Source organism: Eubalaena glacialis, chromosome 3 (assembly GCF_028564815.1).
Source record: "Eubalaena glacialis isolate mEubGla1 chromosome 3, mEubGla1.1.hap2.+ XY, whole genome shotgun sequence".
NCBI lineage: Eukaryota > Metazoa > Chordata > Mammalia > Artiodactyla > Balaenidae > Eubalaena > Eubalaena glacialis.
The window spans coordinates 121,459,913-121,474,952 of NC_083718.1; the positions used below are offsets into that span (position 1 = coordinate 121,459,913).

Here is a 15,040-nt window from a genome sequence, read left to right on the forward strand (position 1 = left end):
TTCTGCTCTGATCTTTATGATTTCTTTCCTTCTGCTAACTTTGTGTTTTGTTTGTTCTTCTTTCTCTAGTTCCTTTAGGTGTAAGGTTAGATTGTTTATTTGAATTTTTTCTTGTTTCTTGAGGTAGGCTTGTATAGTTTTAAACTTCCCTCTAGAACTGCTTTTGCAGTTCTAGGTTTTGGATCATCGTGTTTTCATTGTCATTTGTCTCTAGATATTTTTTGATGTCCTATTTGCTTTCTTCCATGATCTCTTGGTTATTTAGTAAAGTATTGTTTAGCGTCCATGTGTTTGTGTTTTTTACGTTTTTTTCCCTGTAATTCATTTCTAATCTCATAGTGTGGTGGTCAGAAAAGATGCTTGATATGATTTCAATTTTCTTAAATTTACTGAGGTTTGATTTGTGACCCAAGACGTGATCTATCCTGGAGAATGTTCCGTGTGCACTTGAGAAGAAAGTGTAATCTCCTGTTTTTAGATGGAATGTCCTATAAATATCAGTTAAATCTATCTGGTCTGTTGTGTCATTTAAAGCTTGTGTTTCCTTATTTATTTCCATTTTGGATTATCTGTCCATTGGTGTAAGTGAGGTGTTCCAGTCCCCCACTATTATTGTATTACTGTCTATTTCCTCTTTTATAGCTGTTAGCAGTTGCCTTATGTATCGAGGTGCTCCTATGTTGGTTGCATATATATTTATAATTCTTATATCTTCTTGGATTGATCCCCTGATCATTATATAGTGTCCTTCCTTGTCTCTTTTAACATTCTTTATTTTAAAGTTTATTTTATCTGATATGAGTATTGCTACTCCAGCTTTCTTTTGATTTCCATTTGCATGGAATATCTTTTTCCATCCCCTCACTTGCAGTCTGTATGTGTCCCTAGGTCTGAAGTGGGTTTCTTGTAGACAGCATATATATGGGTCTTGTTTTTGTAACCATTCAGTGAGCCTGTGTCTTTTGGTTGGAGCATTTAATCCAATCACGTTTATGGTAATTATCGATATGTATGTTTCTATGACCATTTTCTTAAATGTTTTGGGTTTGTTTTTGTAGGTCCTTTTCTTCTCTTGTGTTTCCCACTTAGAGGAGTTCCTTTAGCATTTGTTGTAGAGCTGGTTTGGTGGTGCTGAATTCTCTTAGCTTTTGCTTGTCTGTAAAGCTTTTGATTTCTCCATCGAATCTGAATGAGATCCTTGCCAGGTAGAGTAATCTTGGTTGTAGGTTCTTCCCTTTCATTACTTTAAGTATATCATGCCACTCCCTTCTGGCTTGAAGAGTTTGTGCTGAGAAATCAGCTGTTTACCTTAATGGTAGTTCTGTTGTATGTTATTTGTCGTTTTTCCCTTGCTGCTTTCAATAATTTTTCTTTGTCTTTAATTTTGGCCAATTTGATTACTATGTGTCTCGGTGTGTTTCTCCTTGGGTTTATCCTGTATGGGACTCTCTGTGCTTCCTGGACTTGGGTGGCTATTTCCTTTCCCATGTTAGGGAAGATTTTGACTATAATCTCTTCAAATATTTTCTCTGGTGCTTTCTCTCTCTCTTCTCCTTCTGGGACCCCTACAATGCGAATGTTGTTGCGTTTAATGTTGTCCCAGGGGTCTCTTAGGCTATCTTCATTTCTTTTCATTCTTTTTTCTTTATTCTGTTCCATGACAGTGAATTCCACCATTCTGTCTTCCAGGTCACTTATCCGTTCTTCTGCCTCAGTCATTCTGCTATTGATTCCTTCTAGCGTATTTTTCATTTCAGATATTGTATTGTTCATCTCTGTTTGTTTGTTCTTTAATTCTTCTAGGTGTTTGTGAAACATTTCTTGCATCTTCTCGATCTTTGCCTCCATTCTTTTTCTGAGGTCCTGGATCATCTTCACTATCATTATTCTGAATTCTTCTTCTGGAAGGTTGCCTATCTGCACTTAATTTAGTTGTTTTTCTGGGGTTTTATCTTGTTCCTTCATCTGGGACATAGCCCTATGCCTTTTCATCTTGTCTGTCTTTCTGTGATTGTGGTTTTTGTTCTGCAGGCTGCAGGATTGTCGTTCTTGCTTCTGCTGTCTGCCCTCTGGTGGATGAGGCTATCTAAGAGGCTTGTGCAATTTTCCTGATGGGAGGGACTGGTGGTGGGTAGAGCTGACTCTTGCTCTGGTGTGCAGAGCTCAGTAAAACTTTAATTTGCCTGACTGCTGATGCGTGGGGCTGGGTTCCCTACCTGTTGGTTGTTTGGCCTGAGGCAACCCAACACTGGAGACTACCTGGGCTCTTTGGTGGGGCTAATGGCAGACTCTGGGAGGGCTCACGCCAAGCAGTCCTTCCCGGAACTTCTGCTGCCAGTGTCCTTGTCCCCACAGTGAGCCACAGCCACCCTCTGCCTCTGCAGGAGACCCTCCAACACTGGCAGGTAGGTCTGGTTCAGTCTCCTATGGGGTCCCTGCTCCTTCCCCTGGGTCCCGATGCACACACTACTTTGTGTGTGCCCTCCAAGAGTGGAGTCTCTGTTTCCCCCAGTCCTGTTTAAGTCCTGCAATCAAATCCCACTAGCCTTCAAAGTCTGATTCTCTAGGAATTTCTCCTCCCATTGCCCGACCCCCAGGTTGGGCAGCCTGACGTGGGGCTCAGAACCTTCACTCCAGTGGGTGGACTTCTGTGGTATAATTGTTCTCCAGTCTGTGAGTCACCCACCAGCTGTTATGGGATTTGATTTTACTGTGATTGTGCCCCTCCTACCATCTCATTGTGGCTTCTCCTTTGTCTTTGGATGTGGGGTATCTTTTTTGGTGAGTTCCAGTGTCTTCCTGTTGATGAGTGCCCAGCAGCTAGTTGTGATTCTTGCGTTCTCACAAGAGGGAGTGAGAGCACATCCTTCTACTCTGCCGTCTTGGTTCAGGGCCCCTGTGATCCGTGTTCTTGTGTACTAAAACAAATGTTTTTTACATGTGTACTTGGCACAGTTGTTTCATTAACTGAGCAGAAAGAAGCCTGAATAGAGTATGTGGGAGGAAGAGAATGAGCATTCGGGGAATAGAACAGTTCCGAGAGTGGGTCAGTGTATTTGATCTTAACTTTTCCCAAATTAGCACTGGGTGAATTTCTAGGTTAGGCATTTTGCATATACGCATGGATCTGCTTTTACTGATTTTTTGTTTACTCTCTCCACTATTTTCTCAGCCTCACAGCTCTACCACTTCGTGACTTCTGGTTGTTGTCTTTCCTCTCTGTGGGTGCCTAGGCTGCAGGACTGTAGCTCCCTGGGTTCAGTGTGTCTCCCCTTCAAACTGTCCAAGAGGAGAGAGGCTCCAATTAGTTCATTAATCAGTAGTTAATACTTAATACCCCAGGTGACATGAATTCTCCTTTAAGGCCGTATTATGTGCCTGGGGCTCTCCTCATGTCTAGCTTGTCAACTGTGCCTTTGGGTTTGCTGCCAGACCCTGGTTTGGTCAGAGTCGTCATTATTTTTCTTCCATTATAAAAGATCATTTGGAAAATATAGAATAATATAAAGGAAAAATAAAAATGACGTCTAAGATTTTTGTACCTTTTCAGTCATGTTTGTATTTATATTGTATACAGAAGAAACCTTAGAAGTCACACAGTACCACATCCAGCAATTCCCCTAAGTTCCCTGATCATAGAGCATGTGGCTCTGATCATCGAGCTCCATGGTCATAGGTCACATGGCCACAGAATACTGTGTTTAGGAAACTTTGTCAAGAAAATAACACCTACCTAAACAGTGTTTACTAGATTAGTTACATTTTAAGGAAAATATTACTATAGAAGATATCATCAACAACTACCTGTCCTTTTAAGTTGGTTATCTCTTTTATTGTTAATGATTTAGAAGTTAGAAGTTACATCTGTAATATCAAGGTTTGCAAAAGCAAATTGAATGAGTGATAGGTGAGATCAAGACATTCAAAATATATATTTAGGAAAGAACACTTTTCCAGCTTGAGGGCTACTGGTTTCATTTGTGTGTGTGTTGAATCTACTATGAGCAAATAATGTGTATTATATTTCCAATCAAATACAGTTCTGTCAGGTATTCAAATTTTGCTTCTGCCTGTGTCCTAGACATATGATAAATGTGAAGAATTTTGCTTATCATTTTGCTTCCTCCATTCCTTGGATATGAAAGCACTTGACTCTGGACTATGGCCCTTCACCTAAGGCCCAACATTTTCTTCCTTTATTTTTGCTGTTTTCCTGTTCTTACTTTCCTTTCCTGTTTTTACCTGTATTTTTTTTCTGCCCCTGCTGCTTGTCTTTTAGCCTTGATGGGGTGGGAAAGAAGTGAAGGCAGCATGCATGAAGTAGAACTGAAAGGATAGCAAGGAATAATGATTTTATAGATATTTTATTTACCTGTTTTTAAAAGCACTTGCTTAACTGGAGCTTACCATTAGCTTGGTAGATCAGAATTGACTAAATGGTTCTGTATTTTTTAAAGGCTCAAAAATACCATTGTTTACATTCATGTTTCTTTATACTTTATTTTCTCCATCATTTCCAGATCAATAAGAACCACTAAAAAACTCCACAATAACTTCTTTTCATTTTCTATTCATTCTTTCATCATTTTCAGATCAATCATAACCATTTAAAAACTCCGCAATAACCAACAGCTGTGGGTAATGAACATTTATTATATCAAAACAGTTAATAGAATCTTACTTAGATCTTCCTTTGTATTTTCTCCCAGCTGCAATCATAGTACTTCTAATATACATTGGTTAAAAACCTTTTGGCGCCATCAAGTGGAATTAGGTAGAGAGTGCCTCTGAGCATGTTAACTTTTAGTTAACTGGAATAATTGCAGGCAATGATTCTTAGTGGAAAATTGCAGAAATTTTCAATCATAGAAAACATTTTTAGGGAAAAACATGGAAATTGAGTGGAGTATAAATATAATGCTAATATTTTAAGTATCCTTGAATTAATTTCAACAAATCATTGGGCCAGATGGTGGAGATAGAAGAAAAATAAGGTTGTCCTGGTCTAGTGGGGACTCAGATATGTGTTTATGGTAGTATTTACAAGTATAAGTAGGGAATAAGGAGCCAGCAGAAACAGAGTGATTAATCTCTCTGTGTACATGTGTATATTTGAGAGTTTAAAAAAAAAGTCTTTGCAGAAGAGGTAACACCTGAGCAGAGTATTTAATGCGGTAGAAAGTGGGGTAAGGGTTGGGGCTGGGAGAAGTTACTGGCCAGAGGAAACAGCACTAATTTAGGAGCACAGAATCTATTATGGAAACTTTTATGTATGCATGAAATGATTGTGCTTATATTGATAATAAAACTGTGATTTGGATGGTTAATAAATAGTATTTATTAATTTAATTTGCTTTCTAATAATTTTCCTTTTTGCACGCATTTACAAGCTGCTGAGCTTTAAGATTCTAACACTTGTGGGTTTTGTTTGTTTTACAATTGGGTTAGGAAATGAGAACCAAAGAAGCCATCCACGTTACAGAGTAGAACTTGGTCTGGATGGAACCCTAATTTTCAGCGTTTCTTCTGTCAGCCATTTGTGGTTTTTCTTTTATTTTTTTCTTTACCTTTCTCATAAAACTTAAAAAAAAATCCAAAATGTTAATTGAATTAAGTTTTTCTGCCTTTCCATGTATTAGTTTATTTGATGTGTAGGTACATTTCTTGATAGACCAATTTCTCTTACATGAGAGTAGAGTTAGAATCTGAAATAGAAAAGAGGGAGGGTCTGAGATTATGTTGTACCAAGACTGCCTACCATCCTGGAGGAGGGATATGCTTGGCAGAATTCCAGACTGCAGTTTTAGAGTGAAGCACTAAGGAATTCTATAAAGATAGATAACATTTCAGTAAACCACTTAATCATCAGTTCAAAAAAAATTTTTTTTTAAAATAATCCCATTACATGTAGTAGCAGAACTGTCTTTGTTTTGCAAATTCCAGAGATTTGAATCGGTATTGAATGGTTGAAACTTTTTTCATATAAAAATATTACTTTACCCTTTCTCTGCACTTGTAAGAGGAAATACTTGGAGCTTTGAAATAGTAGATTAATAAACTTCCTTTTTCAAATTTACCTGGAATAAATGGATGTTCTTGCAATTACCAAGCTGTTCTCTTCCCCTTGAGACCACATCACACAGACAAGAATATGTTCATCACCTTCTAAATCAGAAATCAGCAAAGGCATAATATAGTAAGGCATTTCTCTATTGAAAAAAATACAGTTTGCCATAATTCTATACAAGGAATACCAGGTAACCATCAAAATGATGACATGAAAGATTTTCACGATACATTGTTAAGAGAAAACCTTGGATTATAAAATAGTATATTTAGTATAGAGATATATTTGGAAGGCAAAATGAATATTATAAAATGTATACATAGCAAATATCTGGAACACCATTTATCAAATGATTAACAAGACACAAGGTAGTGGAATTGCAGGTGATCTTTCTGTTGTTTGTTTGGCTTCTGTTTCTAATTTTTCTGCAGTGATCTTGTGCCACATTTATAATTAGAGGTATTTGTATTCCTGGATGATTTCTTAAGTGTAATGTGGCATTTCCTTCAGCTGCCAGTTGCAAAATGCATGCTGTCCGTTATCTTGTCTTTTGTGGTGATGGTTTTGAATAAGATGACCCTCCTCTATGAGGATTAGCATGCATGTTTTTGAGATAGCCTGTGGAGTTAGTTGGTGGTCATGAAGCTAAGCTGTAGTTTTGAACTCAGCAGTGTTCTCACCAGTTGAGTTATTTGAGTAAATAATTTTCTTAAACATCTGCTATCGCAGTTACATTTTCATAACAACAACAACAACAATAAAACCCAACAACAACAAAGACAAAAACAAACACTCCAGCTCTTGAAGTGGTAATATATTGTACACTAGATTTCAGGGTATATGTAGTTACTTCTTATTTTTCTTCTTAGTGAAATCCTAGAAATGATGTGGGAAAGAAGAACAACCACAAATGGCTCAGTTATTCCCATGAGTCCTTAAACAGTTAGAAAAGCTCATAGAGGTTAGTTTGCAGCTACCTTTAATGGTATCCTCTGAGTAATTTCAATGAAATGAAATGAAAATTGATGAATTATTGTCTGACCCAGGTAGAAAGAAGTAAAATTTATTTTTCAGGCAACAATAAACATATTCATCCAGAAGGTCTGAAAGCAGTGAAAAGAGGACACTGATAATTTCAATATGGGAAATACATACATGAATATAATTATTACTATAGTGGTAATATCCCTATTATTTTTTGTTCCATTTTTATTATTGTTATTGTTATTACTGGTCCTCCAACCTTTTTGTCTGGATGAGTCACTTTAACTTCCTAAAGTTAAGACCTAGAGTTCATGGGGTAATAGATTGGAGAGAGTGGAGAGGAGGGAGAGGGCCGATATGCTGACTGAAAATCTGGAGCTAAGGCAGCAGGGGGAAGGGGCAGTGATGACAGTCAATTCCTTGCAACTCCTTGACTTAAGGTGTTGGGGAAGGGAGGTGTGGCAATGGTGACTGGGCCATCTACCGTATAGTGCTTTGATATTTATTGTAGAGTCCTTCTACTGGTTGGGGATCCCACATTAAATTAACAAATTTGTACTGCATATTTATTGACCTACCAACATCTGTTTACTCATTGTTTTCTTTGTAAATTTCAGATCAATCGAGCTCCAAGCTTTGGAACTGATCAGAAAATAGACTATGATGTAAAAAGGGGAGTGCTGCTAAATGCACTGAAGCTACTAAATATCAGGTAAAGTGTTTCCTCCATCTTCTGGAATTTTTTTCACCATATTTGGCATAGAACAATCATTTGTAAGTGGAATTGTCTTGTAATTTTAGTATTTTGTATTGTGAATTTCTTGATTCCATTCTTCAAACCCATTTAGTTTTCTTCTTTTTAAATATCTTTTCGTCTTCTCCTGAACTCTGCTTCTCCTTCTCCCCACATGATTTGAACCTACAGTAAATATGCTTAAATTGCATTGTTGGTATAATACAGACTATGGGGTGGAATTGGAGAATACCTTAGGAAACATTCTAGACTGTTTTCCTCACCTCACAAGAAGAAACTAAAGCACAAAGTTCACTCAGGGAGTTAAAAAACCTCAAAAATACATTTCCAATCTTTCTGTCCAAAGGTCTTTCCACTGTATCATGCTGCCTGGGTAAACAGAGAAGAAAAGAGAAGCAGTTAAGTGAGAGTTAACCTTCCCATTGAACAGCATAAACAGGATTTCCTTCTTTTTCAAGGCTGAATAATATTCCATCGTATATATACCACATTTTTTATCCATTCATCCATTGCAGAACATTTAGGTTGTTTCCATGTCTTGGCTGTTGTGCATAATGCTGCAGTGAACATGGGAATGTGGGTATCTTTAGATCAGATACCCACAGGGTATCAGTTGAATCCTGGTTCAACAGGATCAGTCGAATCCTGATTTCAACTTCTTTGGATATATACCGAAAACTAGGATTGCTGGATCAATAAAATATTATTAGTTTGGTTGCAGTGTACATAATCATGGATGTCAAATATTTGAAATGCTATTATGTGGGAAGCTTTGGCTCATTGTGAAAGAAATTTGTTAGAAGTTTAACTGAACTGCTTAATGAGGTAGTGAGTTGTCTGCTATTATAAGTGTTCAAATAGCATTTAGGATCACATCTTGGGTCACAAATCAAGCCTCAGCAAATTTAAGAACATTGAAATCATATCAAACATCTTTTCTGACAATGCTATGATATTAGAAATGAATTACAGGGAAAAAAAAGTTAAAAACACAAACACATGGAGGCTAAACAATATGTTACTAAATAACCAAGAGATCACTGAAGAAATCAAAGAGGAAATCAAAAAATACCTAGAGACAAATGACAATGAAAACACGAGGATCCAAAACCTATGGGATGCAGCAAAAGCAGTTCTAAGAGGGAAATTTATAGCTATACAAGCCAACCTCAAGAAACAAGAAAAATCTCAAATAAACAATCCAACCTTACACCTAAAGGAATTAGAGAAAGAAGAACAAACAAAACCCAAAGTTAGCAGAAGGAAAGAAATCATAAAGACCAGAGCAGAAAATAAATGAAATAGAAACAAAGAAAACAATAGCAAAGATCAATAAAACTAAAAGCTGGTTCTTTGAGAAGATAAACAAAACTGATAAACCATTAGCCAGACTCATCAAGAAAAAGAGGGAGAGGACTCAAATCAATAAAATTAGAAATGAAAAAGGGGAAGTTACAACAGACACTGCAGAAATACAAAGCATCCTAAGAGACTACTACAAGCAACTCTATGCCAATAAAATGGACAACCTGGAAAAAATGGACAAATTCTTAGAAAGGTATAACCTTCCAAGACTGAACCAGGAAGAAGCAGAAAATATGAACAGACCAATCACAAGTAATGAAATTGAAACTGTGATTAAAAATCTTCCAACAAACAAAAGTCCAGGACCAGATGGCTTCACAGGTGAATTCTATCAAACATTTAGAGAAGAGCTAACACCCATCCTTCTCAAACTCTTCCAAAAAATTGCAGAGGAAGGAATGCTCCCAGGCTCATTCTATGAGGCCACCATCACTCTGATACCAAAACTAGACAAAGATACTACAAGAAAAGAAAATTACAGACCAATATCACTGATGAATTTAGATGCAAAAATCCTCAACAAAATACTAGCAAACAGAATCCAACAACACATTAAAAGGATCATACACCATGATCAAGTGGGATTTATCCCAGGGATGCAAGGATTCTTCAATATATGCAAATCAATCAATGTGATACACCATATTAACAAATTGAAGAATAAAAACCATATGATCATCTCAATAGATGCAGAAAAAGCTTTTGACAAAATTCAACACCCATTTATGATAAAAACTCTCCAGAAAGTGGGCATAGAGGGAACCTACCTCAACATAATAAAGGCCATATACGACAAACCCACAGCAAACATTATTCTCAATGGTGAAAAACTGAAAGCATTTCCTCTAAGATCAGGAATGAGAGAAGGATGTCCACTCTCACCACTACTATTCAACATAGTTTTGGAAGTCCTAGCCACGGCAATCAGAGAAGAAAAAGAAATAAAAGGAATACAAATTGGAAAGTTAGGTAAAACTGTCACTGTTTGCAGATGACATGATAGTATACATAGAGAATCCTAAAGATGCCACCAGAAAACTACTAGAGCTAATCAATGAATTTGGTAAAGTTGCAGGACACAAAATTAATGCACAGAAATCTCTTGCATTCCTATACACTAATGATGAAAAATCTGAAAGAGAAATTATGGAAGCACTCCCATTTACCATTGCAACAAAAAGAATAAAATACCTAGGAATAAACCTACCTAGGGAGACGAAAGACCTGTATGCAGAAAACTATAAGACACTGATGAAAGAAATTAAAGGTGATACCAACAGATGGAGAGATATACCATGTTCTTCAATTGGAAAAATCAATATTGTGAAAGTGACTGTACTACCCAAAGCAATCTACAGATTCAATGCAATCCCTATCAAATTAACAATGGCATTTTTTACGGAACTAGAACAAATCATCTTAAAATTTTTATGGAGACACAAAGACCCTGAATAGCCAAAGCATTCTTGAAGGAAAAAAACGGAGCTGGGGGCATCAGACTCCCTGACTTCAGACTATACTACAAAGCTACAGTAATCAAGACAATATGGTACTGGCACAAAAACAGAAACATAGATCAATGGAACAAGATAGAAAGCCCAGAGATAAACCACGCACCTATGGTCAACTAATCTATGACAAAGGAGGCAAAGATGTACAATGGAGAAAAGACAGTCTCTTTAATAAGTGGTGCTGGGAAAACTGGACAGCTATGTGTAAAAAATGAAATTAGAACACTCCCTAACACCATACACAAAAATAAACTCAAAATGGATTCGAGACCTAAATGTAAGACTGGACACTATAAAACCCTTAGAGGAAAACATTGGAAGAACACTCTTTGACATAAATAACAGCAAGATCTTTTTTGATCCACCTCCTAGAGTAATGGAAATAAAAACAAAAATAAACAAATGGGACCTAATGAAACTTAAAAGCTTTTGCACAGCAAAGGAAACCATAAACATGACGAAAAGACAACCCTTAGAATGGGAGAAAATATTTGCAAACGAATCAACAGACAAAGGATTAATCTCCAAAATATATAAACAGCTCATGCAGCTCAATATTAAAGAAACAAACAACCCAATCCAAAAATGGGCAGAAGACCTAAATAGACATTTCTCCAAAGAAGACATACAGATGGCCAAGAAGCACATGAAAAGCTGCTCAACATCACTAATTATTAAAGAAATGGAAATCAAAACTACAATGAGGTATCACCTCACACCAGTTAGAATGGGCATCATCAGAAAATCTACAAACAACAAATGCTGGAGAGGGTGTGGAGAAAAGGGTACCCTCTTGCACTGTTGGTGGGAATGTAAATTGATACAGCCACTATGGAGAACAGTATGGAGGTTCCTTAAAAAACTAAAAATAGACTTACCATATGATCCAGCAATCCCACTACTGGGCATATACCCAGAGAAAACCATAATTCAAAAAGACACATGCACCCCAATGTTCATTGCAGCACTATTTACAATAGCCAGGTCATGGAAGCAACCTAAATGCCCATCAACAGACGAATGGATAAAGAAGATGTGGTACATATATACAATGGAATATTACTCAGCCATAAAAAGGAACGAAATTGAGTCATTTGTTGAGACGTGGATGGATCTAGAGACTGTCATACAGAGTGAAGTAAGTCAGAAAGAGAAAAACAAATATCGTATATTAACGCATGTATGTGGAAGCTAGAAAAACGGTACAGATGAACCGGTGTGCAGGGCAGAAGTTGAGACACAGATGTAGAGAACAAACATATGGACACCAAGGGGGGAAAACCGCGGTGGGGTGGGGATGGTGGTGTGATGAATTGGCGATTGGGATTGACATGTATACCCTGATGTGTATAAAATTGATGACTAATAAGAACCTGCAGTATAAAAAAACCAGAGAAACAAACCAATAAAAAACAACTAATACTAAACTTTCTTTGGGTTATTTGTATGGAAATATGTTAATACAAATGTTTCAGACATTACATGAAATTTCTAAAAATCTTATATGTTCTGGTATAATGTTATAAGTCATAATTCTAGTTATTACTTTAAAATGTATCTCTCAGAAATAACTAAATTTCCTTGTCAATTGCATTATTATGAACTTTCATCAAATCTTTAACCATGGTCATTTTTAAGTCTTTTGTCATTTACAGACAGTTCTGGGTGTACTCTGATGCTTTTGCAAAAATGTTCCTATAAAAGGGTTTCATCTTCAAGGAATTCATGGAAAAGACTCTGACAAGTACAGGTTTCTGGTAACTGACTATACTGCTGAACTGAATGAATAAGCATTTTCAGAACTCTAATGGAAAACTGATGAATTCATAAAAGTGCTAACAAAAGATCAAGATGAAAAAAAATTAATTACATGGGACTGAGTGAACTGATGAGGATGATTATAATTTTTGTGACTTTCTGTTTGAATTAAAATAAAAAATTCCCACAGGGACTCAGAAGCAAAAAATATACAAATCAATTTTCACTGCAAAGTAAAGGAGCTGTTACAGTAGAGGATTACTGGACTGAATGTCAATACTGTGACATAGTATGAGTGTGTTTCGTGTTTGGTAATTGCAATCATTGTTGCTTTTGTTGTGGTCATCCATTTACAATGCTTGGTGTCAGTTTATTTATCTCTTGTAAAAATAAAATACAGTGTGTGTGTGTGGAAAAAAAAAAAACAAATAGCATTTAGGGTATTAGATTAAAGGACCTCTGAGGTCATTTAAGCTCAGGAATTTTATGATCTCAATTGGTTCTAATTGTCATTTCAAGAACTCTAAAAGAGTTGTGGGATACTTCCAAGCAATTTATTTATTTGAAATGTTTTCAAGCGTTTAGCAGATGCCTGATTGCGAAGTAGATTTATGTGGAAGGCATTATTAAAAAAAGATTGACATATAAACTTGTTCAGAAATTTTCATATGGCCCCTTCTTTTGTATGATCAAAGAATGATTTGCCTAAATTCTACTGATATTTCAATTATTCTAAAGGAAATGAATAGAAAGGAAAGAAATGTAGAATGGGAAAGTTTTATTTAGCTTATACAAGTGTATCAAGTATTTTAGATTATTTAAGCAATATGCCTATACATTTTTTGGCATATATATTGTTTAAGTAGTCCTGTCAAATGTATGACTTCTGCTTAATTTCTTAGACTCCTTTTCAAGTTTAGGGACTTCTCATTTCTCTCCTGGGCTATTTTATTGGTTTCCTTCCTTCCTTCAGCACTAACCTTCACCCCGTTTTGCAGTGTTCACTCTGTTGCTCTGCAAATCATTTAACAAGTGTTTATTGAGTGCCTGCTACTATAGGGGTAGGTGCTGGGAGTTCAGAGTCTCGGTTTCTGCCTTGGATGACTTGTTTGACAGTATGTCATTTATTTAGATAGAGCTCTAAGACAAGAATCAGGCTTAGAAGTGATGGGGGAAGGTAGAAATGAGAGATAATTCAGTTTTAAACATGTTGATTTTGAAGTGCTTTGAGACACCCAGGCAGAATTGTTAAGTGGGAGATTTGATATACAGGGCTCCAGGGCATAGAGACATCTATGTGATTGACATCTGTGTATAGATTGCTGTTGAATCCAGTGGATGAGAACATACAGTTGGAGTGTATATATTGAGAAGTAAAGTGGGGCAAGGGCAGAGCCTGAGGGATGCCAACATTTAAAGAGATATTTATAAACTCTAATATTCTGCTCAGATTGTTTCCACACTATCAGATAAAGTTTAAACATTGCTTACAAAGTGTTTTTGATCTTTAGATACAAGACTTCTTTTGATCTGGCCCTTGCATATCTCGCCAATCTGATCACTTTTTGTTCTTCTCTTTTCCCTGACTTAGAATTAATTTTTCTAAGAACTCTCGTGCGATGCTGTTTCACGTGTTCATGGTTTTGCGTGTATTCTTATTTAAATTTTCTCTTAGCTTTGTTCCTCTGGTGAATGTTGATTCATTTTTAAAAATCGTGGTAAAATATACTTAAAATTTACTATTGTAACCATTTTTAAATGTGCAATTCAGTGGCAATAAGTACATTCACATTATTATGCAACCATTACCACCATGCTTCTCTGGAACTTTTTTCATTGTGCGAAACTGAAATTCTGTACCCATTAAACAACTCCCCATTTCCCCCTGCCACCAGCCCCTGGCAACCACCATTCCACTTTCTGTCTTTATGAATTTGCCTAGGTACCTCATATAAGTAGAATCATACAGTATTTGCTCTTTTGTGACTGCCTTATTTAACTTAGCATAATGTCTTCAGGGTTCATCCATGTTGTAGCATGTGTCAGAATTTCCTTCCCTTTTAAGGCCAAATAATATTCCATTGCATGTATATACCACATTTTTGTCAACTCATCCTTAAATACCTAGCACAGGCCTGACTTCCTATTTGAAGCTTTTGCTGAGGCAAAGTGGTTTACTTCCTCCCTTGTTCCATCACCCTACTTACTATCACTTTTTAAATAGCATCCATTGTACTCTATGTATTTATTCACATGCCATTGCTGACACTTGAGGGCAATGTCTCTGTCTATTCATCTTTGTATTCCCAGGGCTATATCTAGAACTAGCGTATAGTGAGTACTAAATAAAATTTAGGTTGGAAGACAAGGGTTGGGGAAGGACATTTCATTCCAAGGTAACTCCTTGTGGTAAGATAAGGAAGTGAGGCAAGCACAGGACGTTCATAGAACTTCCAGGGATTCCATATTACAGGAGCTTGAGTGTGCAAAGCCAGCTGATTAGAAAGAGAAATCCCTTGTATGGAATCACAGGGTAATGAATAGTGGAAAGAGCTCCAGAAACTGTAAGCAAAACTCCTTAGGACAGTGGGTGGATAAAGC

General features: G+C 36.6%; 1 protein-coding gene across 1 annotated transcript in view; it reads left to right on the forward strand.

The window, feature by feature from the left end:
• TTLL7 (tubulin tyrosine ligase like 7) overlaps nucleotides 1–15,040 on the forward strand; it is a 153,326-nt gene that overhangs the window by 82,793 nt on the left and 55,493 nt on the right. The window contains exon 10 of the mRNA XM_061186413.1: nucleotides 7,669–7,763. Coding sequence (XP_061042396.1) covers nucleotides 7,669–7,763 — 95 coding nt within the window. The remainder of the gene's footprint in view (nucleotides 1–7,668; nucleotides 7,764–15,040) is intronic.